The following is a 22136-nucleotide window of genomic DNA, read 5'->3' as shown; positions in this document are numbered from 1 at the left end:
AGAACAATACAAGTGAACAATATAAAAGAGCTTTTTGAGAGGCCAAGACTTTACAAAGTGGCTGTCTTACTAATGTAGCTCCATAAAAGAAAGGACAACCCCATAGAATATTTAGTGGATCCCCTTTTGATCCAATAGATCCCCTTTTGATCCAATAGGCCTGTGGAGTCATGGACGATAGTAAAACTCATTTCATTTCATTTCTTGAAAGTAATCTTATCAAAGTGGACGCCCATCTGCTGAAGCATTCTCCAATTCACTATTTTACAATTTACCACAAATTTCATATCTTCAAAGTCTTCTTACGAAAGTGGACGCCCATCTGCTGAAGCATTCTTCAATTCACTATTTTACAATTTACTACAACTGCATAGGGATGCAAGACCATCTATCTTCTTGTGGTTTGCAAGACCATCTATCTTCTCTTGAGCGCTTTTGTAGAATGGTGGGGATGCAAGTCAATATCAGCAAAACCAAGGTTATGATTTTCTCTAATAATAAAAAACAGCATCAACATGAATTTTATTACAATGGAAGTGTTCTCGAAGAAGTTGCGGAATATAAATACCTTGGCATCGATTTCAACAAAAAACTAAGCTGGTCTAGCTGCAGGTATAAAAGGACATTAGGTGGATGGAAGGCTTTCTACGCTCTTCAGAATAGGTGCCGTGAAGCGGAGTTGTGGGATTGGAAAACTATTCAAACCTTGTTTGGTCTTCTTGTGCTGCCAGTTGTTCTTTATGGGTGTGAATTATGGGCCAGCAGCACTACTATAGCACAATGGAAACAAATCGAAGGAATCCAAAAGCGCTTGATTACAAGCAAGTTTAAAATTAAAAGCACTGTTCCATATGACATCATGCTAAGTGAAATGGGGGCTGCGCCTATTGAGGCACTTGCTATGGTTCGCCTTTTAAGCTATCTAAAAAGAATCGAAAAAATGGAAGATGATAGATGGCCGAAAGTTGTCTTTAGTGACACACTATGTAAGCGAAAAAGGACATGGATGCAACAAAACATCAAGTGGATGAGTAAATGGAATATTCATTTCAATATGTGCCCCACAAGTAATAAAGAAATAAAGGTCTTTGTTATGGAGAAATTCTACAAGAGAAATTGGGGAAGCGAGATTGGGAGGAAGAAACTATATTATATAAATGAGTTCAACCCCACTTGTGATCAACTCGAAAAAGTGTACATAGGAGCCAACATTTCTTGGAGAGCTAAAATTCTTATTGCTCAGCTGAGAACCAACTCTCACCAACTTCGTTGTGAGACCGGGCGTTGGAAGAGGCCAAAGGAGGCTTGGGAAGAGAGAATTTGCAGATTTTGCAATTCTGGAAAAGTGAAAACTGAACAGCACTTTATTCTAGAATGTGAGGCCTACAAGGATAGCAGGGATAAGTTTGCGGATACTATATGTGACAGTTCTTGGCATAACCTGTTCAACGAAGAGTACATTGAGCAACTGGGGGGGGCTCATCATTAGTCTACACAAGAGGCGAACAGCGCTACTTAAGTCTGCTTGAGTTGTCTTGCTGTCCCTTAGGCTATTTTTGGCCTCGTGGACGTTAAAATCTTATCTATCTATCTATCTAGGGGAAAAAATGGCGGAAACACCTCTTCTTTGTGACAGGTCTGCAAGCTCTCAAGGCTGTTAGAGTTAGAGAAAGTGAGAGAAATACTGTATTTCTGCCAACACAGGGATGCCATAAAACTGCATTCGTTTCCGCCATAACATTGCTTGGGTTCACTAGGATTTTGTAGAAAATCGCGGACATCGTTCAGTATAAGTTGGAGAGCATGATTCCAGAGCTGGATGACTTAGATAAAAAAGGTCTGTTCAACAAGACAGAGATTAAAGAAATTGTGAGGAGAAGAAGAGACTTCGAGTATCTACTGAAGCGACCAAGCCGTCTTAAGGAAGATTATCTTCGTTATATTGAATATGAAAAATAGCTCGAAGCCTTACGGTGTCTGAGGAAAAAGGAGGTTAAAAGAGGTTTGAAGGAAAACAATAAAAAATGGCGTTTTTCTCTCTGTGATAAGACTAGTGCAAGAAGGATTCTGGATATTTATCGCAGGCTTCTTACAAGAAATAAGGGGGACTTAAATCTCTGGTTTGAGTATGCGGAGTTTTGCAAAGAACAGAGAAGCAACCACATGAAGAAGGTCTTGCATCTATATTTTCTCTTTATGATACTGTTTCGTAGAATGTTGTTCCCGTTGCATGATTTATTTAGCCAGTGATTGCAAGGATCAACATATTTTGAAGTGTAAACATATATCGATAATTGATACCTGCAGGTTCTTGGAAAAAGCACTTAACTATCATCCAAATGTTCCTGGACTTTGGATATATGCTGCAGCTTGGGAGTTTGAACGGAACCTAAACGTAAAGGCTGCACGGGCTCTTATGCTGAGTGGGATACGTGCATGCCCTAAGTTAGAAACTCTCTGGTTGGAGTACTTTCGCATGGAGCTCATCTTTGTTAACAAATTGAGAGCCCGCAAAATAGCACTTGGACTTGATAAAGTCTCTTCTTTGCGTGATGCCGAAGACAAGGAAGAATGGATAAAAGAAAACAGTGACCTTTTCATGTCCCTTAACGAAGCAAAACCCGATGATGGAGACTTTTTGGGAACAGAGATTAAGGAGTCAGAATTGAATGCAGAAGTACTTGCAATTAGGGAGTTAGGTTTCAAGATGTCTTATGTTATTTTTAATAAGGCAGTTGATGCTATTCCATCCAGTCTCAGATTTCGTCAACAGTTTGTCGAAATGTTAGATCATCTTGATGTTGAAAGAGCAAATGCTTTAGAAGATGAGATGTGCAAAAGCATGCAGAAAGATTTTGCAAATGATGAAAGTTGCTGGAACTGGTTAGCAAGACGACATATTTCAAGATGCCAGCGAAAGAAACAAACTAATAAAGGCAAGGTTGTTGCTGCATTGAATAACGCAATTCAGGTAGATTATACTTTAGTAAAGACATCTCATTTTCAAATTTTTGTTGTCTGGCACTTACAGTCTTACCGCATTGGCATCATAGGCACATCATTGTATTCAGATACTTTGTAACTGAACATATATGGTTTTTAAACACTTGCGGATAGTCAATTTCATTCATTATTCAATTTCAGCTTGTATGAATGAAACCGGAGCGATAGTTTCAAATGGTAACTCCAAACTTCACAATCATAGAGGATCACGTTTTGGAAGCCTAGAAAATTGTGCTTTCTTTTTATACCCATGCCAGAATTCAGCAAATTTACAGTGATTCCAACATGCTATAGGTTTTTGATCCCGCAAAAAAACCATTTTTGTATTTCAAGGTTCCAGTTTAATTAATGATCAAGATAGATCTCTAGATATACATAATTGTTAACTATCTCAAGAAGATGGTCACCGAAGGAAATTGTAGGATAGGTTGACTTTTTGGGTTTCATTATCACTGTTTGTGGTTCTATTAACATTTACATTTAATTTGCACCAGTTGGAAATTCTTAGAGGACGATTAAAATTAACCAGGCCCTTTGTTTATTGTTATGTTGACTGTTTGTCTTGTTGTGAAATTATTACATGGAGAGTTTGGCTTTTCCTTTGGGTCTATTAATTTTGGTTTTGTTGTTGAAGTTGAAATACATGGCCTAACTACGAAGGTAATCCAGATGTCACTCTTTCAGTATAGTTATTCAGTGGAAGCATTGTTTTCTAATTCAAAGAATTCAGTGGGTCAAATGCTTGTTTTTCTAGAATAAAAGTATGCTTGTCTTGCACTAGTTTAGCAGTCATAAATATTATGTTTTCTCTTCTGTGTTTTATAGATAAGAGTTCGGCAATATGATAGGTATTTGTGGCATGTGTCTGCAGGTTTATGAAGATGCCCTCAACACTATTACATCATCCAAAATGTTTGGGTATTATACTAAATTTTTGCAGAACCTTATAGACTATGATAAATCTGAAGTTCCAGAAGGTTTGGCTCTTTTCAGGAGTTTTGTGTCTACTGTAGAGGAAATTGCTATGAATTTACTCAATCTTTGTGAAAGGGCTGAGCAGTTAGGATGTCTAAATGAAGATCTTGCAGAGGAGCATATTTGTTTCCTCTTGAAGGTGGGAGATGTTGATGCAGCAAGACAATTAGCAGAAAAGTTTTGCACAGGCTCTTTTTCAAAGGTAGCGAAAATATGGAATTTAAGAATGTCACTGGAAATAAAATCAGCAATGACGAGCCCTACAACAGTGAGCGAGCCAGATTTGCAATCTCTATTTGAACTCTATAAGCATGTTTTATTGACAATACCTCTTTCTGAAACTCATCATTTGTGGCACACGGTAGCATACTTCATACTTTTTTTCCATTCCAAGTTATTAAGTGTACTATACAATCTATGCACTGGGTTTGCCTTTAATGTTTTAGTTTAAATTCAATTGCAGCTTAGTTCAGTAGTTGACTATCTCTGGTTCTTAGTGCCTAGTGGCACATGTAGCTTTTGTGTATGAACAATCATTTTGAAAACATTTGGTACAGCAAATATTTTCTTTTTGAGCAGACTGCAAAAAATGGTTGTATATTTTTTCTTTGTCTATTGTGATTTATGTTTTAGGTAATTCTTAGATGCTTACAGCTTTCCTGAGATTTTCCTTCAGTATTCTATCTTATTTGAATTCTTACATCTTTGCAGTAGAATGCAAACAATAAACTATTAGAAAACAATGACAAGAATTGCATAATCTGAAAATCTTTATTTCTGCTTTGCGCTTTTGCCCTCTTTTAAACTATAAGAAGTGTTTCATGAAAGGTATCCTGCTCTCCTCTGACAGATACAGTTGTATCTGAATCAAAGTGACGAGAATCGGAATTGGATCGGAATTGGCAAGGCCGAATTGAATCGTGAATTGGAATCAAATTGGCAAATTAAAAAAATTCTTGAAATTTAGTAACTTATTTCATAAACCCTTTATTGCTGATTCCATTCACCGATTCACAAAAATCGTTTGGCTTGAATCAAATCGCCGCGATTCTTGGAACTATGATCTGAATGCACAGGTGCTCCTCTACCATGCTTCTCATACAAAGAGCTCTCTTTTCTCTTGCTCTGCCTTCTTTCCAACTTGCCGAGCAATTTCTAAAGCATCATCAAGAAAATGGATATCAGTTTCTGTGGCTGTCTCCATACACAGCTTGGAATTTTTCTCTCCATACAGTTCAGAATTTTTCTCATTAGTTCCAATCGAAGTGACGTTCACATTAATCTTTGAATCTTATTCCTCAGAAATCCTTGTCCCTCTAGCGGTCTTATGTCTGAAGATTCCATTTTCATTTTTGGTTCCTGTGACCTCGTGGTTTCCAGTAGAATATTTTGCTCCAGAAATCTCTAATGCAAATTTTTAATTTACAATGTCACAATTCCCTGCGACCCTACGTTCTGATGCAACTTTATCAACCATTTTCATGGGTATAATGTTGGGCTGGTGATCGGACAAATTAGTTTATATTGATGACCTACACACATTGATAGAAGCTGAATCATTCCCTTCTTTTGGCAAGGCTTGGTTCTCTTATCCAATATCACGGCAGTCCTTGAAGATCAGTGCCTTATTCTTGACTATCCTATTGCTTTCATTACATTACTGGTGGTGAACTAAGCACTCATAGGGGTATACTTTCATTATTCTCTACTCCTTGTTTGTGTTAGCCTGAATGCTGATGGTATTCTTTTGGGGGAGTATCCTAAGCATTGGTGAGCATGTGGTAGTATTGACATGTTGCATTCATGACTGCGTTTGTCATTGATGTCAACATAGCAGTAATTCTGTGAAGATTGACAGAGTAGCAGATAGAGATCATGATTGTACGAACAAGGTTTTGATTGTAGGTGATGCGTGGTTAAGGACATGTTCTACACTATGTCCTGATGATAAGGTTGAATGCGTCTAAAGTAAGTCGAAGACGTACAAAAGATATGCCTGATTTACAGTGAGTAGTACATAGACGAAGTACCTGACAAGTGGTTTCTGGTGATTTCATTATATCTTCTAACTGAGATATAATCTGGAGATGCGCAATTCGTTAGTGACAAAAGACAGTCTGATGGTGACGTTAGCTAGTGCACAAGCCCTATTGTCGCACGTGTGATAAGTTGTATAGACTGTGAGCAGACAATGCTATTGTTATTACGAAATAATTAATTATCTTATTATAATTAATTGGGAAAGCCTCAAGGCTGACTCAAGGAATTATTTTGAAGATACGGTATAAGGGAAAGATGTTTTCCTTGTTTGTAATGTGTGATCAAGTATTGAATGCAAAGTAATCAAGGAAGTACAAAAAGGAGCAGAGTGTTTGGTGAATGCAAGTAAGCGATCCAAGGGATTATTGGATGCAAAGTTTGTGATCTGGTATTATGATCAGAAGGAGCAAAGGTCCAGTTGACAGGACAGAGAAAGAGGAAGGAGCTATATAGTTCAATTATACTATTTTGCAAGGAATAATACAGAGATCATTTGGATAGTGGGTTCATTGGTCTTGCCCCTGAAGCTGTTTGGACAGTGGGTCCATCTACCTTCCACAACTCCTAATAGGGTTGGCACAACTTCTAACAGGGTTGGAATCTCCTAACAGGGATTCAAAGTCTGTTAACAGAGACTGATATGTACTGAATGTTGTTATAGACTCCTAGCAGTGTCCATCCTCTAATAAGGAATATTTATATTAGTACATCATCTTGTGGGTACCATCCCCCATCGGGGTTTTCCCTCTGATCAAGGGTTTCCCTAGTTAACATATCTGGTGTTACGGTTTCTGATTATATTGCTCACATGGTTAAGTTTTATTAAGGTTGATAATAGTGATAATAGTTGTATAACTGATTCACCCCCCCTCAGTTATATTGGTGGACTATATATTTCTAATAATTTGTTCATGTCATCTAACACCGTGTTTCTGCCTGTATTGTCCTTTGTCATCAATAATCTACATTCCAAAAACTGAGCATCCAAAGAATGTCCTGTCATATTTTCAACTCCATGGACATATATATGTATGTATGTACATATACATACATATGTATGTATGTACATATACATACATGATACATACACACAATACACACACATGCGCGTATACATGTGTGTGTATATTATAGAGAGAGAGAGGGGGTATATGGGCCTTGACAAACCAAGGCACAAGCTTATAAAGGCATTTTAAACTTGTAAATAGCAAGCAATTTACAAGGGTTTCAAAGGCTACAAGAGGATCACTACCCCTATTTTATCTTCAATCTTCACCTCTATTCTTTATCAAGCTTCTGTGTTTACTTATCATGATATGATCTTCAATTGGTTGAACGCACAAATGTCTTTTATCCTATAACTTTGATAGTAAAGCACAAGAATGATACATTGAAGCAAAACAAGAATAGCATCACTTTCGCTATTGTTAACTTTCACAGCCTTTGAAAATCTCGTGCTCAACATTTGCATTTTCCCTTCTCTTAGTCCTACCAAGTGGCTCTCTATCAGATAGGCCTTTATATTGTGATACCATTGTTTCCCATCTTTTCCATAGAAGAAATGCTCATTTGGAGGATTATGTACTAATTCTCATAGATGCCCTGTAAAACAATGAATCCTCCTATCCTTGATTGAACATGTAAGCTAAAAAAGAAAAGGTTATGAGGATAACTTGCATACCTGTTGAGTGCTAGGTGAGCCCCTTTTCCTTATGCATATTTTTCTCCAGGTCAACAACATGGATAATCTTAATGAAACCTCAGAAACTTCTCACAAACCATTACAAGATGGGCAAGGAGTAAAGCATGAAGCAAGATGGCCAAGCAGAACACCTAAAAACTTGTCAAACTAACCTTCAACTTTTCCCCTTTCTACAAAAAGCGTAAGATTTTGGCAAACAAATATTATTTTTTGCCTGTTTTTGAAGTTCGGGTGCCCAAGCCTCTACTAGTGACATTTACTTTTAATAAATCACAAAACCTAATGAAATGATGATTTTGTTCACATGAATTAATCTATGGCGAGATAAGAATATTGACAACTACAACAAGTACAATGATACAAAATAAAAAATTGGAGTGAAGTGAGGCCTCTAAGCATCCCCAATGTTCTCATCACTAGAATTGCTGGAATTGGACTTGACATGGTCAATCTCTGCCAAACAAATGTCAACAAGCTCTATCTTATGTAATTTTGCATCATTATCAATCTGTGTTGGCTCCTCTGGCTCTACAGCCCCCCATGCTACTGTGCTTTCTTTGTACAAAAGTTTCTCTTGGATGAAACAAAGCACTTTATACAGCCTCAAGCTTCTTTGTTCTCCTAGAGGTAAGTCGGTGCCTCTTTAGGAAGTGGATGAAACTATAAGTAGATCAGTTCCTCTTGGCAGTAGAAGAACTTTAAACTTGGGTTAACAATTGAATGGCTTGTGTGGTAGTCAAAGAAATCCCATGGCAATTCCCTTAGCAAAATTGTCCCTTCTATGCCACAGTTATATCCATCTTGGCTGCCTCAGAGTAACCCCCAAGATTGACAAATTTTGTACACCTATTATGTACTATGAATGATGTAGGTCTCTATAGGATCACACATCTTTTTGATCGCCTTAAAGAATCCTTAACTTCAACATCTTTTATAGGCATAGCTCTATCAAGTCTGCCTCGGAATAACCTTTAAGAATGACAAATTTTGTCCACCTACTATGTGCTATGAATGATGTAGATCTCTATAGGACCACACATCTTTTGGATGGCCTTAAAGAATCCTACCTTCACTTCAACATATTTTATGGGCATAACAACATATTTTATGGGCATAACTTTATCAAGTCTTTGCTTGTATCACTTGGGGCTCAATGCATAGGCCGTAATGTGCAAATGAGTATTGAGCTAGTGAAATGTAGGGTCCTTTTGCACAAAAGACGTTACTTACTCAGGCATAGTATCAACACACTTTTACAACTTGCCAATGCTAGGTGAATGATCCTCTTATATAATGAGCTGGAAAACTGGAGTAATTATGAAGATTATGTATTTATGATCCCCATGTTTAATGAGCTGGAAAACTGGAGTAATGATGGAGAATATGTATTTTGCATCACTTCGGAAAACATCATTCTTCACTACATCCTTCATCCTTATCCTCAGTTCTATATTGGACTTGAGCCAATGATTCCATTTTGCTATCATAAACATTAGTTGAGATTTATCCTGCAACACATTTTCTCCAAGAGAATGAAAGAGGACGCTTATCTAGTCTCAATAAGTTTCATGAATTGCTTCTTAGAGAAGGTCCTAAGGAGCGCAAATGAAGTGTGGTTGTTGCAGATAAACATCTGCACATCTGTAGCATCATTGACCATTGCTTTGACCCAATCAATCTTTTACACGTTCTTGAGTGCATAATTCATGGTGTGCACACAACAAGGAGTCCACCAATATGTCTACGAACTGCCTCAATTAATTTCCCTACAACTTTGCACACATGGACTGCATTTGTCACTAGTTAGACCGCATTTTGTTGCCTCACCTCCTCAATAGCATCCTTGAATCTTTGAAACTGAAAATTGACATCTTTGCAGTGCCTTGAACAATCAATTGCCTTATGGAAATATGGGTCCTTTGAACATGTAACCATGATTTTGATGAGTGAATGATTGATAATGTTCATCCACCGATCCATGACTATACTTTATCCAACTTGCCACCCAACATACTTCCATTTTCTCCATTAACACATTTATCTTGGAATAGTTCTAATACAAGATTGTTGTCCTCAATTCTGTCTCCCAGTGTGATGCATATGATGGTCTTGCCTTTTGTACCAATGCCATTACCTCCTCATAGCAAGGAGATCAAGCCACATGGAATGGAATGCCATTGGCAAAGAAGAAATTAAGTGCAATGAGTGTTAAGTGTTCCATTCATTCTCATGAGGGATGGGTTCTTGTGAACCACTACCATTGAAAAATGGGCCAATGAATTTGACTTGAAGACTATATAATTGAATCTTCATAACAATATCATAAAGAAAATTTGCCTATGTCATCCTTCTTTGCATATTGAATAATTTAGCTAGTGGGTTATGAGCACCACTTGCCAACTTGCATTTCTTCCTAGCTTTTGCTACACTGACCCTTGGAGTAGTCTGTCAATGTGCAACTTACTTCTATAGAGTAGAAGTAGAACAATGTGGTTAGCTTTGATGACCCATTGACCTATGAGACAAAGGAGATACAAGTGTAGTTTCTTGGTCTTCACCACTTACACCTCATAGCTCACATACCTCAGCCTGGAGTTCAAGTTTGCCAGTCTATCCCAAAAATTTACATCCTTCCATACCTTTTCCTTGGATATCAATGAGGTGGGCATAAACTCTAGTAATGCTGCCTTTATATTCAAAGCCACAAAAATAATACTTCTACAATGTTGTGTCCCAGATGTCACAAACTTTCTTTTTAATTTTGTTGAGAATTGTTTTGGAGAAGACTTAGGATCAAAGGAGCAAAATCTCTTCCCTTACGTTGAACGAAGCATAGAAGTAGAGGAAACACATAAAAATATTTGTTCTTAATCTTTGTCAACCAAGGATCTCACTTTTGTTTTCCTTAATTTAGGTTGCACGTGTTGGCAATTTGGCTAAGGTAGACATTGGATGTTGTCATTTACGGCAACATATCTTCTGTATGAAGAGGGCAGACCTTGAGGAATGAGTCATGGCATTTATACTTAGAAAATTGTCTAAGTATCACACATTTTATCTGGCAGAACAGATAGAGTTTTGATCAACACAGTTCACAGAAGTCATATTGACATGTGCGCACTTGAGGAAAGATAGTACAGAGTGTGATGAGTCTATAGTTAAGTCCATAGGGTAGTATAGTGATACGAACCATTGCACCAAAACCTCGAGGTGCTAGTGAAGGTCATCCACCAAGATCAAAACATCCCACCATGCTCTACAGTCCAGACTCTGGGCTGGATGTGCGCCCATATGGTGGGCCCTCCCTTGGCCGTATGAGTCCCAGATGAACATTGCAATGCCAGCGTTGCCACCCGCTCCGAGACTCAAACCTGGGTGGAGGCTTTGATACCACATGGTACAAACCATTGCACCAAAACCCCGAGGTGCTAGTGAAGGCCGCCCACCAGGGTCATAACATACAAACAATATAACAAGAGTTATGGGTAATTCACTAGTTACAACAGTATTCAGGCAAAACAGAGCATAATAGAGAATTGAATATTTTGGGTTAAGGTATTATTTTGGTTACAAAATAATTACTTAACTAATTTGGGATGACATCCTAGATGTTAACCCTAAGTTAGCAAAAGATAATAATGTATTTTGTCGAGTGTAAAAGCATGAAGGCTGACTGGGCAGTAATATTGTAATTGCAAAGGTATAAAGGAAAGATTGCAAATGCTAAGTTTTGGTGAGCTATGCATGTATTATGTGATGTGTGAAATTTGATGTATGATCAAAGGAATGTGAATTTTGTGAGCAGCAAAGGCAGTATTAGATATTGAAGATATCAGCAACAGCGTAAAGAGGTTTTTGTATCTATCTATTTGTATTAAAGAACTACATTGTATATTGCATGCTTGGGCAGTGGGCTCATTTTGCATACATTTTGTATTTGTATATTACAACTCCTAACAGGGTTGAGGCTTATAACAAGGCCTAAGTCCTCTAACAAGGACCAAGACACTATACGGATGTAATAGACTCCTAACAGGGTCAATATCTCTCACAAGATACTTTTGATTAGTGGATCATTTTGTAGGTACCATCCCCATTGGGGTTTTCTCTTGGCCAGGGTTTCCCTAGTTAATAAAATATGGTGTTATGAGTTCTCTTATTGCATGATTATGTTTATTGTTCAACATAGTTTGTTTACTTTCATATGCAAATTATAAGATTGTTAATAATATCCAGTTTTGGGCTTAAGTTTGTAAGATATTGATTCACCCTTCTCTCAGTATTTCCTATTTCTAACAATTGGTATCAGAGCCCAGTTACTCAAAAGAGGCTTCACAACTTTAGTAAGATCCCTATGGATATGAAACGGTTACAAAAGAACCTAGAAAAAGCTCTTGAAAAGATTGACATTCTTACTGAAGAAAGAGATGCTTTGAAAGTGATATATGAGGACGGAAAAGACTACATCGGAAAGCTGAAAGACAAGATCGATCATCTCAAGTCCAAGAAAGAGCCTATGGATGAAAGCAATGATAGTGATGAAGTCTCTAGATTGAAGAAAGAAAATGAGATCTTGAAGCATGAACTGAAAATTGCTGATCCAAAATTGAGCCTGAAGATAGATAATACCAAAGTTGAGTTAGATCTGAAATCTGAGAATGCAGATCTAAGATCCAACCTTACAAAAGTTACATCTGAGATTGAATCCACCAAGTTACAGTATGCAGAACTTGAGAAATACAATACGATTGTGAAAGAAGAGTTAATGTAGACTAAGCAAAAACTTGAGAAATTATATTCGAGCAGTGAGAAGATTGATGGACAAATGTTTTTTCAAAGACCTTATGAGAAGATTGGTCTTGGATATTTCATTGGAGAAAAGTCAGCTAAGAAATATGAAGCTAGAGAGGAACCTAATTTTGAAATTCATCAACCTATGCAAGATAAAGAAGATCTAAATAAGATTGAGTCAAATCAATCTGATAATCACTTAAGGAGGTTGAGCAAGTCAAGCAACTTGAAAAGTTGATGAACCTAAGCAATCTGAGCAAGTTGAATCACCTAAAGAATTGAGATATGAATTCAAAGGTAGATGTTATGCATGTAATGAAGTTGGTCATATGAAAAGAAACTGCATAGGTAAGTCATTCAAACAATTACTGATTTTTATTGTTATAATTGTCATGGTTTTGGTCATAGAGCAGCAAATTGTAAGAAACCTAAGTTTGATATCAATAATAGCAATAGTAGAATGTTTAGAGGTAATAACCCTGCAGGAAGAAGATCTGGAGAAGGAAACAATAGAGTAAGGAACAACATTGTATGTTACAAGTGTAACAACTGTGGACATATAGCCAAAAATTGCAGAGCACCTGTAAACCAGTCTGGACCCATATTCGGAAAAAATGCACCAGTATGTCAATTGTGTGACAACTTTGGTCACATAGCGAGATTCTGTAGAATGGATATGAGGAACAACAATAAGAATTTGAACTTCAGAAGAGATATGAACAGGAATGACAGAAGAATAGATAGCAGCAATAACAATTAGAAAGACAACATAAATGAACATGTGGAAGAATTCATAGAGGTATTTATCAAGGCTAAAGATCCATCCAGTCCACGTGGTGTTAGAAAAATAGTTATTTGAAGCACCTGAAGGTAGATTGAAGTCAGTAATTGTATTTGATTCATCCTATTTGAATTAAGTCTTTAATATAAGAAATCGAGCATTAGAGAGAGAATTGATGATAGAGAGCGAGTTAAGGTTTGTGCAGTTAGTATGAGGTACAATATTATATATTGAAGCCGTGGTTAAGAGCGCAAATGATTTGGAGATTGTATGTGAGTGCGCGAAAGGAACAAGTTGCTTGGTAACTAGAAACAACTTCTGTTGATTGTGTACTTGCACAATTAATGCCGTGATGAATTGAAAGAGATATAAAGGTTGAAATCAAGTTATTGAGCACCATTCAATCGTGCAAGAGTAAAAGGAGAGCTTTGGAGGGAATTTAAGGTGAATTTGAAGTGTTCTAAAAGTCAAATTGAAGCAAGCCCTAGTTTTGCGAAATCAAGGTATTTATCGCTTGCACAGTCGTAATTTGAGGCTTTAATTTCAAGAAATGGCAAATCCTACTGTATGTGATGTGAGCGAGCGTCCTAGATATAAGTTTAAGAAGCACCCTTGTGTGTCTTTGGAGGATGATCCCCTAGGAGCATTTCACAAGTACCACATAATGTACTACGCATCGAGGATATTAGGGCATACATTCATTGTAAGTTTGAGAGCATTGGAGATGGTGACATTCATAAGGATTTAGACCTAGTTTGCAACAATGACTTGTCATTGAAGCAAGGGTTTGAGCGCTTGAATGAGTTGAACATTGTCAAACATATGTTTTACACCGAGTTTCATAATCATGGGTGGACCAAAATCATTCTGAGTAGAATTCATGAAGGCATGTTTTGGGTAGGAGATATCCCTGTCATGATTGACAATAATATGATTCACAAATTTACTGGTTTGAGCAATAGAGGTTGTAATCCTATTAATGAGAAGAATGTAAAGAAGTTAGTGGAGACAAACCTGAAAACCAAGTCTAATGGTAGAAACACGAGAATTGACCTAATAATTGAAACTAATGTAAAAGGTATTAGTAAAATTATTGGGTACAAGATGAACTACAGTTCTAGAGTGAACTCTGTGCCTGCTGGATTTATCCATGCAGCTTACCTTATGACAACTAAGAAAGAAAAAGTTAACATGTGCGAAATTGTGAAACAACAGTTATTGGATAACATTGAGAAGTTGAAGAAATCAAAGAATGCTGTATTCAGATTTGAGTCTTTATTGACATATTTATTCTTTCAAGTTATTAGAAGTTTCCCTGGTATGCCTTGCCGGGAATGGGATAGTGATAAATGCACAATGAGTATGATAACTTAGTACTACAGAAAGTAATATGAGGAAAGGATAACTGAAGACATCTCAAGAATGATGAAGAGTTTTCAAGCCACAATGAAGCAAAGGTATAAAACCCCTCCATCTTTGGTAGAGAAGTATAAAGATGACATCTGTTTCATGGTTGAAATTGATATGACATGCATGGAAGTAGTAGAGCCTAGAGTTAAATTCATTGACCCAATGGGTTATGAAATGACAAAAGAGTTGATTGAAGGCTATGCGAAGATTATTCTAGAATCTGATAGAGATGTAGAGTGTCCTAGATGGGGCACATATGAGGAAAAGGTTAAGGAAGTTCACGATGAATTTCACGACAAAGATATCAAGAAGAAAGTTGATAAGAAGATTGATGCAATGCTGAAGGACAGTGGGAATAGCTATGGAAATGAGGGCCAGTGGTCAGACAGAAGTTGGGACTTCACAAGGAGATACAGTAGCAGGACAATCAGTAAATGCACCATATGCTGCAGTATCCCAAGTACAATCTACTATTCTACAGCCAATACAAAAGGACAAAGATCAAGAGGACATCAGTATAACAAAAGTACAGATAGTAATCCCTACCAACACTAGGAGATCAACAAGGTTGATAGAGGTAAAGCAAGAACAAGCTGAGTCACCTCCCAAGAAGAGAACAAAGCAGATGGCTAGTGGATTGGGCAAGAGAAGGAAAACATTGCAAATAATTGAATTAGATGAGTCTCATGATGAGGAATCAGAGGACAGACCAATTGAAAGAGCAGAGACAAAGGTAAAGAAAGTCTCTGGTAAGAAATCATGGAAGCCAAAGGTTGAGAATTTGAATGTTCAAATTATCAACAACAACAATTTTGTACAATTGAATAAGTTTTATAATTGTTATAAAAATATGGATAGATTACAGTTAGAGAAAGCTGTAGTTATTCATATGATGCTAACAAATAAGAAATTTGAAGACATTCAGAAGGTTATACCAAAAGATTTGTACAATAGATTGATTAATAAGAGAAGAAGACTAGTAGATGGAGACAAAAGAAATAGAGAAAACCTAATCAGAAAATTTTGCGAAGTAAACAATGATGAGGACATGGAGAGGATAATGAAGGGTATTGAGCCCTTACTGAGAAATAAAAAAAGAGCAATTCTTTTGATGGGTGGAAATTATGAGGAAGTGAACAAGGAGACAGAGCAAGCAATTGTTACATTTATGACCTCAACACCCAGTCTTGTGCAAACAAGTAAAGTTTTAAGGGGAGCAATCCCTATAGCCAAAAAGAAGACATTACCAGTTGAGTCCACAACAGTGCTAGAGAAGTCTTAGTGACTATACTAGTAGTATTCATATTAATGGCCGAGGTAGTAAAGGATACATCAACAACAAAGGTTTCTCTGCAAATCACCATTGGTACTGACACAATGCAAATTGACATCACTAATGTCACAGTTGATACAACAGAGGACCCATTTAAGGACTATGGTACAAATGTTGGCAATTTGGTCAGCTATACCAGCTCCAAAAATGAGGAAGAAGAAGAAGAAAAGAAGAAGAAAGAAGCTGATAACAAAAAGAGGAAGGAAGAAGAAAAGAGGAAAGTAGTATAAGAAAAGAAAAAGAGTGAAGAGGAGAAAAATAGGGTAGAAGAAGAACAAAATAAGAAAAGAGAAGAAGAGATGAAGGAGGAAGAAGGAAAGAAGAAAGAAGAAGAAGATAAGAAGAGAAGAAGAAACAAGAGGAAGAATAGAAGAAGAAAAAGGAGGAAGAAGAGAAGATGAAGTTGAGTGCACCTAGTTCTTCTAAGACACTCCTTACGTTGACAACACTTACAGGATCTGATGATGATGACCAAGCTGAGTTGATCTCAACACTCAGTAAAATAATTGAGATGAATAGAAAAGTGAAGAGTCTGCAGAACACACTGATAGAGGTAACTGGCAGATTGTAGAACTCTATATCAGTAAAGATGACTGAACCAGATCCATAGGATAGAGCAAAAGCTATTATTCAAGCTTTTGATGCTGAATTTACTACCTTATCAGATGTTGCAGCGGTAAAGGTACAAGTCTACATGATGCAGAGATATAAAAAAAAGTTTGTGACAATATAAGAAGAGATCTGAAGAGTCTTGATAAAAAGGTCAAGGAACTAAGACAATGTCTGACAAAAGGTAAATCTGTGTATGGGAAGTGTGTTGTAGCACACACACTTATCAAAGACATATCAAATGAACTGAGCACCAAATTTACTGAGTTAGAGATACTTGAAAATAAAGTGCAAAATCCTTTAGCTAAGTTTGTTTATCTTGAGAGCAAAATTAGCAAAATAAATGATGATATCATATTGTTAGAGCTGCAGAAGGAAATGAAGATGAAAAGATTTTCATTGCTAAGGGAGCACCTTGCATTGAAAATTGATCTAGTACAGAGACAGCTGGAAGAATGCCTGACAGTAAAGGTATCTTATGAAAAGCTTGCCTACACAGACTTAGATGCATTAGAGATAGTGTCATATGCTTTTTGCGTAGTTTTGAGTGTAGCTGATGCAGTGAAAGACAAGTGAGACATGGAGTTCATCATGTTGAAACAAAACTTTGATGATTGCATCACTCTAATCTCCAGTCAGCAGCAACCTTGAAGCTAATACGATTTTTGACCTGTACATAAATTTTGGCACCTTTGTCATTGATGTCAAAGGGGGAGAAAAGGATAAGGAAAATTGTAGAAAAAGTTAAATGGGAGAAAAGGATAAATGTATAGATGTATGTATGTAGAAGGATAAGGGAAGTATATTATATGCATATGTATTAAAGGGAGAATGATCAATGGGGGAGTTCTATAATAGTAGATATAAGGAAAGATGGTTAAAATGTAATGATCCACAATTTTGAAATTTTGTTAAGGCCAAGTTTTGAAATTTTGAAGTTTGTCATTTTGGGACTTAGCCAATTTAACCATATCACCATCAATATCATAGGGGGAGATTATTGGCAATTTGGCTAAGGTAAACATTGGATGTTGTCATTTATGAAAACATATCCTCTGTATGAAGAGGTTAGACCTTGAGGAATGAGTCATGGCATTTATACTTAGAAAATTGTCCAAGTATCACACAGTTTATCTAGCAGAATAGATAGAGTTTCAGTCATTGCAGCTCATAGAAGTCATATTGGCACATGCACACTTGAGGAAAGATAGTACAGAGTGTGATGAGTCTACAGTCAAGTCCAAGGGACAATACAGACAATACGACAAGAGTTATGGGTAGTTCACTAGTTACAACAATATTCAGGCATAACAAAGCATAACAGAGAATTGGATATTTTGGGTTAAGGAGTTATTTTATTTATAAAATAATTACTTAACTAATTAGTGACGACATCCTAGATGTTAACCCTAAGTCAACAAAAGATAATAATGTATTTCGTAAAGTGTGTAAAAGCATAAAAGTCCGATTGGGTAGTAATATTGTAATTGCAAAGGTATAAAGGAAAGATTGCAAATGTGAAGTTTTCGTGTGCTATGCATGTATCATGTGATGTGTGAAAGCTGATGTATGATTTGAGGAATGCTAATTTTGTGAGTAGTAAAGGCAGTATCAAATATTGAAGATATCAGCAACAGTCTAAAGAGGTTTTTGTGTCTATCTCTTTGTATTAAGGAACTACATTGTATATTGCATGCTTGGGTAGTGGGCTCATCTTGCATACATTTTGTATTTCTATATTACAACTCCTAACAGGGTTGAGGCTTTTAACAAGGCCTAAGTCCTCTAACAACAACTGAGACACTATACGGATGTAATAGACTTCTATTAGGGTCAATATCTTTCACAAGATACTTTTGATTAGTGGATCATTTTGTGGGTACCATCCTCAGTTGTCAGTAAATTCCATATTGTAGCCAACAGGTAGAATTGTATTTGAAAGGGCGCGTGACAATTGAGTCACCCCTTTGTGAAAGTATATGTACATCATCTGTAGGGACAATAGGGACTATTAAAGCACAATAAACATTATCATTGTAAACAAAGTAAAGTTGTCTCTGGATGACATCCCCATCAGGGTTTTCCCTTGGCTAGGGTTTCCCTAGTTAACAAAATATGGTGTTATGAGTTCTCTTATTGCATTGTTATGTTTACTGTTCAATATAGTTAGTTTACTTTCATATGCAAGTTATAAGATTGTTAATAATATCTAGTTTTCGGCTAAAGTTTGTAAAATACCAATTCACCACCCCATCTTAGTATTTCCTATTTCTAATAGCATGAAGCATAGAAGCAAAGGGTACACCCAAATTTTACCCTAGTTGGACAAAATTAAAAATAATAAATTTGAACAAATAAATTACTAAATTAAATTCATATATCAATAAACTTAAATATAAAAGGTAAAAAATAGAACAACCATGTTTAAAAATATGAATTGTTTATTAATTTTCAAATTTCCATGTTGAATCTTGATGACAATATTAGCATCAAACATTGAACAATGAATATGCATTGACAACCATGCCTATGAATAATGAATATAATTAGCCGATAGGCTATTATAGGTGGGCTTTTCACTTCAAACCTGTTCGACGCTAATACAAGTGGTAAATTCATTAATGGTTTACAGTTGCCGTTCAAATGCTTTTAGTCATCAGTAAAATCAATCATTTGATCAAATCAAGTGTAATCTCAATGATCTCAATTCTTTAAATCATATTTTAAATCGTTCATAGATATATGCAATAAAATCAAATCTTTCACGGATATGAATAGGGTAGAATATGAAACTTTGAGCAGAAGTAGAGGGGCATGTTCCTTTTTCATACAATTTATAGAGGACGTTGATGGTCACAAATAAAGTGGGGTTATTACTCGTCGCCATAGTCGGGGCAATGTGAGGGGTCCCCATATGCACTTCTAGCCCAAATAGTTTGAAATGCACAGTTCCTCATATAGATTACCTTTGCCGAAGCTTTTTCGGATTATTTGCATTGTCACTCTTCGAAGTTTTTGTCACAGACAGATCCACTAGGCTACAACCTAGACGACTGTATGAAATGTGTGGCACCTGAGGCCTTGACACCTTGCATGAGTTGTACATAGCGTGTAATTTTTTCTATGGTTGTTAAATTGTAGAGCATTTTACATTTAGTAGTTGTAACAACCAAATATGGGGAATTTTTTGGTGATATTTTATTCCATGGCTAAACTTTGTGCCTTTTTTTGAACTTTTAGCCTCTCGTGGTTATGTTTTGGGAGTTTAATTTGCAAAGATAGTAGGGGTTTTCGTGGACGAAGCAAACCGGCTGGAGTAATTGGTACATTTATCTCTTTCTTGGATGGCTATAATCAATCCAGGCCTGAATGTTGTGTTCATTATTGAGAGTTAGTTGTTCGAACTGGGCACTGAAGTAGTACTTGACCGACTTAGAGAGTTTGTATCGAACACCACTGCAAAGAGATGATTATAAGAATCATTTGGCAATGGCTCTCGCTTGTAAATCCCCTTCCAAATTTCCTCAATCCAGAAACACTTTGCTCATAAAATCACACAGAGGGCCTGTGAATCACCAGAAATTTCTCCAATGAAAATGGGGGTGCTGCATCCAGATATTTTCCCTCATCTTCTTCATCTATGCAAATTATCTTCTCATCTCTAAGTAATTTTGCAGCCTATAAGCTACTCACTTCGCAGTGTTCTCTATAAAACCGTAGATGCATTCCGAATGAATCCCCAAATTCACCGAAATTCAATTTCATTTTAATTTCTGTTAAAAAGCAGATAAGCTAGTGACGTGAGGGCTTGGGAAATATTATAATTTGTAGACTAGATACGTGGTACATGGTTCTTATAAATTCAAAGCAGGTGTTGACATTGTTGTAAATGTTCATATTTTATATTTTCATCCAATCTATTTTAAATTTTTTTTTTTTTTAGTGTTCTAAATTTAATTTTTAATTTTTGGTGTTCTAAATTTAATTTTTAATTTTTAGAGCACTATATGCAATGAAATATTGGAATAATCTGAAATATATACAAAGTATAAGTAAATTCTAAGTCTTATTTTATGAATTTTATTTTAACTATTTTGTACATTGTTTTTATTTTGTGTTTATATTCATTAAATCACTCTAAATTATTATTCATTTGTTAGAGCTTAAGGTGATTCAATTTTAGGGACCAATTATTAAATAGATATATGACTTGCTTATTTAGCCATTCCAAATTTACAAGTTAACAAGATCACACAAATGAGAACTTTTGGTTAGTGTTTCTTAAACATCTATTCATTTGTGTCAAAAGATAACAATCATTATCTTATCATAATATTTCATTTTTATTCTACTATATCTTTATAAAAAACTCATTATCATTCTGCTATTTCATTTTAAAACTATTTTAAAAATTCATTGATTTTTAAAATTTACAAGAAATATTCACTTTATTTAAATAAAAATTAATTAATAACAAAAGAAATAATAGATGGTTGTTATTAATCCTTTTTTCAAGTAAAAATTTGAAATTGAATGAAATGATATATGTGATTTCAATTAAGAAATAAAAGCTCAAATTTATTTTAAATAAATTCAAAGCATGTGTTGACAAATAAGCATAGACAATAGGTGCCAAATGGACAATTTCATCAATTGCTATAAAAATAAATTTTATGTTTCTATTTTTATTTTTAAATTAATTGAATTCAATCATAGACAATATTTTATTTTATTTCTAAGATAATTTAGTATTTGTAAAAATTCTTATTAATATTAATTAAATACTTTTGAAAATAAGATTTTAATTTATTTGTTAATATTGTTTTATAAGTTAGAAAGATTAAATTTATAATTTTTTTTTTCATAATTATTATATATTTTAAAGTTAAAGATTATAAATTATTTTTCTTTTTGGTAAAAATTTATGCTTATTTTATTAATTGCAAACATAGAGTATACATTAAATCTAGTTAAGGGGGGTAATAAATATCATAGGAAAGAAAATGAGTGAAGAAAACCTCTGGTTATAGTCCTAGATGCAAAACCTAAGACCTAGGACACAATTATAATAACATGGCAAATAGCCATATCCTAGAACAATGTAGATACTTGATTTTTTACATTACCATGGCAATCAACCATTATCGAGTACACAATGCATAGAGAAAAAAGATAGCCATGGAAAAAATCTAGTCTTTTTTTGAAACAACAATGCATATCCATCCTAACATGTTGAGAGATATGATGAAATGATCTAGAATCTATGAAGAAAGTAGCAAAGTTGGATGTGGATTTAAAAACAAAGGAGATGGATCAACTATCTCAAATGATGTAGGTGGAGTTCAACCTAGGTTAAAAAAATTGTTGGAGAAGATGAAGAGGTGAGCAGGCATACATAGGAAAAAAATGTAACCACCTGATTTAGATACTTGTGATTTCTATTAATGTACTTTATAGAATCTATAAATGAATAATATAGCCAAAGTAATTCA

At 35.6% G+C, this 22136-nt stretch overlaps 1 protein-coding gene across 7 annotated transcripts in view; it reads left to right on the top strand.

Annotated features, from left to right (window-relative positions):
- The first annotated feature begins 1547 nt into the window (after positions 1-1547).
- The window catches only part of LOC149568120 (uncharacterized), a 111743-nt gene continuing 91154 nt past the window's right edge, over positions 1548-22136 (top strand). For 4 of the 7 annotated variants that reach the window (XR_016362492.1, XR_016362491.1, XR_016362495.1 and 1 more), the window contains exons 1-2: positions 2179-2971; positions 3875-4339. Coding sequence is in view for 2 of the 7 variants with exons in the window: in XM_089821117.1 (XP_089677243.1) it covers positions 2231-2971; positions 3875-4339 (1206 nt within the window). In the remaining 5 variants the exon portion in view is untranslated. The other 3 variants (XR_016362494.1, XR_016362493.1, XM_089821118.1) reach the window with 1 other exon arrangement.

This window comes from Cupressus sempervirens, chromosome 3, assembly GCF_028749045.1.
Source record: "Cupressus sempervirens isolate cs-2001-9-10 chromosome 3, ASM2874904v1, whole genome shotgun sequence".
In the NCBI taxonomy this organism is placed as follows: Eukaryota; Viridiplantae; Streptophyta; class Pinopsida; order Cupressales; family Cupressaceae; genus Cupressus; species Cupressus sempervirens.
The sequence above is the reverse complement of the archived record's forward strand: the minus strand, read 5'-3'. Positions and strand labels throughout refer to the sequence as shown.